We start from the raw sequence: 1,603 nt of genomic DNA, 5'->3' as shown, positions 1-1,603 counted from the left end.
TGTCAGGCTGGTCTGGCCATACAACGTGCTGCACCGAGGGCGCGCCACCATGACTAGCCAAGAGTGAGAGAAGTTTCCAAGACATGGGGATGGGGGGCAGGAGAAAGCAAAGGCCAGCATGTCCCASRTGGGCACCATCACAGCTCACAGGCAGCAACAAAGGGGGCCCTTCTCGCCTCACACCTGGGAAGTTGCGAGGCTGGAGTGATCCTTCAGAGGCAGGGTAGAGCACAAGGGGCCACACTTCCTCCTGGGCTTGTGGGTGCTGCTTCTACRGCTGCCGAACCTCCGGGGACTGGCCCCTGGGAGAAACTATGACCTTCCCATGCTGACTCTCACCTGGACACATGTCCAGGCTCTGCCCCAGCCCAGGACCATCCTGCAGGCAGGCTTTACACTGGCGAGGTGAGTGAAAGTCCAGGCACTAGAGCAAGTGGGAGCTGTGCAGGGCAGCAGCTCCTGCTGCCAGCACAGGCTCTGTGCTGGATCAGCTTCAGTTCTCCCTTGGGCAAATGCCCAGGCACGGGCTATTCCCTGAGCACAGGGCCCTAATGCTGTAGGCCACAGCCCGCATTGCTCTCCCCGCCCAGAAAGAACAAGAGTGGGAGAGTAACCGGAGAATGAGCTGCTCCCTCACTTACCCACACAGGTCATATTCCCCTCGATACGGTGCAAGGTGCCCATGCCATTCCTCATGTGCCAGGCACCCTGAGGACCTGGGTATTCCCAGCTTGGATTTAGCTTGACACAAGTGATCTCCAGGGGGGGAGGCCCATGCCCCTCAGGGCAGCTCAGCACCATCACTTCGTCGTACTCGTAGAACAACTTGTTTGGAGAGAACAGGAGCCTGGGGTCCCACTGGGGCTTCCGGCATTTCTCTGCACCAACAAGATGTGTAGGCATTAGCAGGGCAGAAGGCTGGCCTAGCAGGGAATGTCAAGGGAGGGAGGGGGTGATACCCTTTCCTGGCACAGTATGACGAGGGAGAGGCAGGGAGCTCTGGGACACAACACGGGGGAGGAGCCMTCCCACACCACGTCCCCAGGCAGGAGCTGAGGCAAAGAAGGGCCCCRCACTGATCCYCTCAGSCCCCCAGGAAAGGCCAGAGGCAGCTGACAGCTCCCGGGTCTCTGCWCACCAGGGATGCAACCGTGCAATGTACAAAGCTTGCCCAGAGAAGCTCAGAGAGGGATGAAGGGGGCAGGAGTTGACCATGGGGCTCCAGAGGAGGCACCTCCTGCTGACGCACTTACTGATGCACTCCACGGCCCTCTGAATGTGGGTCCAGTTGCTTGTGCCGATCTTCCCCAGCCACACATCTTGGTTAACAGATCCAGAGTAACTCATGGACTGGACGTTCCCTGAACATTTGACTTGGGAGAAGGAAGGATGGAGACCCCGGGGGCAGCTAAGCCTGATTTTTTCATTCTTTTTGTAGTTTGTGTGGTCTGGTGCCAGCTGGAGTCTTTGATCCCACTGGGGCCTTTGGCATGTTCCTGGCAGAGGCACAAGTTGATGGGGGTTGGTCAGGGTAGTGGGGAGAAGACGAGGCTGTCAGAAGTCACCCGTGATGGAGTCCAGCCCCCAAAGGGAGAGGGGAAGG

General features: G+C 58.7%; 1 protein-coding gene across 1 annotated transcript in view; it reads right to left on the bottom strand.

The window, feature by feature from the left end:
• LOC112961302 overlaps window positions 1-1,603 on the bottom strand; it is a 13,472-nt gene that overhangs the window by 6,615 nt on the left and 5,254 nt on the right. Inside the window, exons 3-4 of the mRNA XM_026056311.1 lie at window positions 1,254-1,496; window positions 642-878 (exon numbers count right to left, since the gene is read on the bottom strand). Coding sequence (XP_025912096.1) covers window positions 642-878; window positions 1,254-1,496 — 480 coding nt within the window. The remainder of the gene's footprint in view (window positions 1-641; window positions 879-1,253; window positions 1,497-1,603) is intronic.

This window comes from Apteryx rowi, unplaced genomic scaffold (assembly GCF_003343035.1).
Source record: "Apteryx rowi isolate R43461 unplaced genomic scaffold, aptRow1 scaffold_1304, whole genome shotgun sequence".
Taxonomy (NCBI): Eukaryota; Metazoa; Chordata; class Aves; order Apterygiformes; family Apterygidae; genus Apteryx; species Apteryx rowi.
The sequence above is the reverse complement of the archived record's forward strand: the minus strand, read 5'-3'. Positions and strand labels throughout refer to the sequence as shown.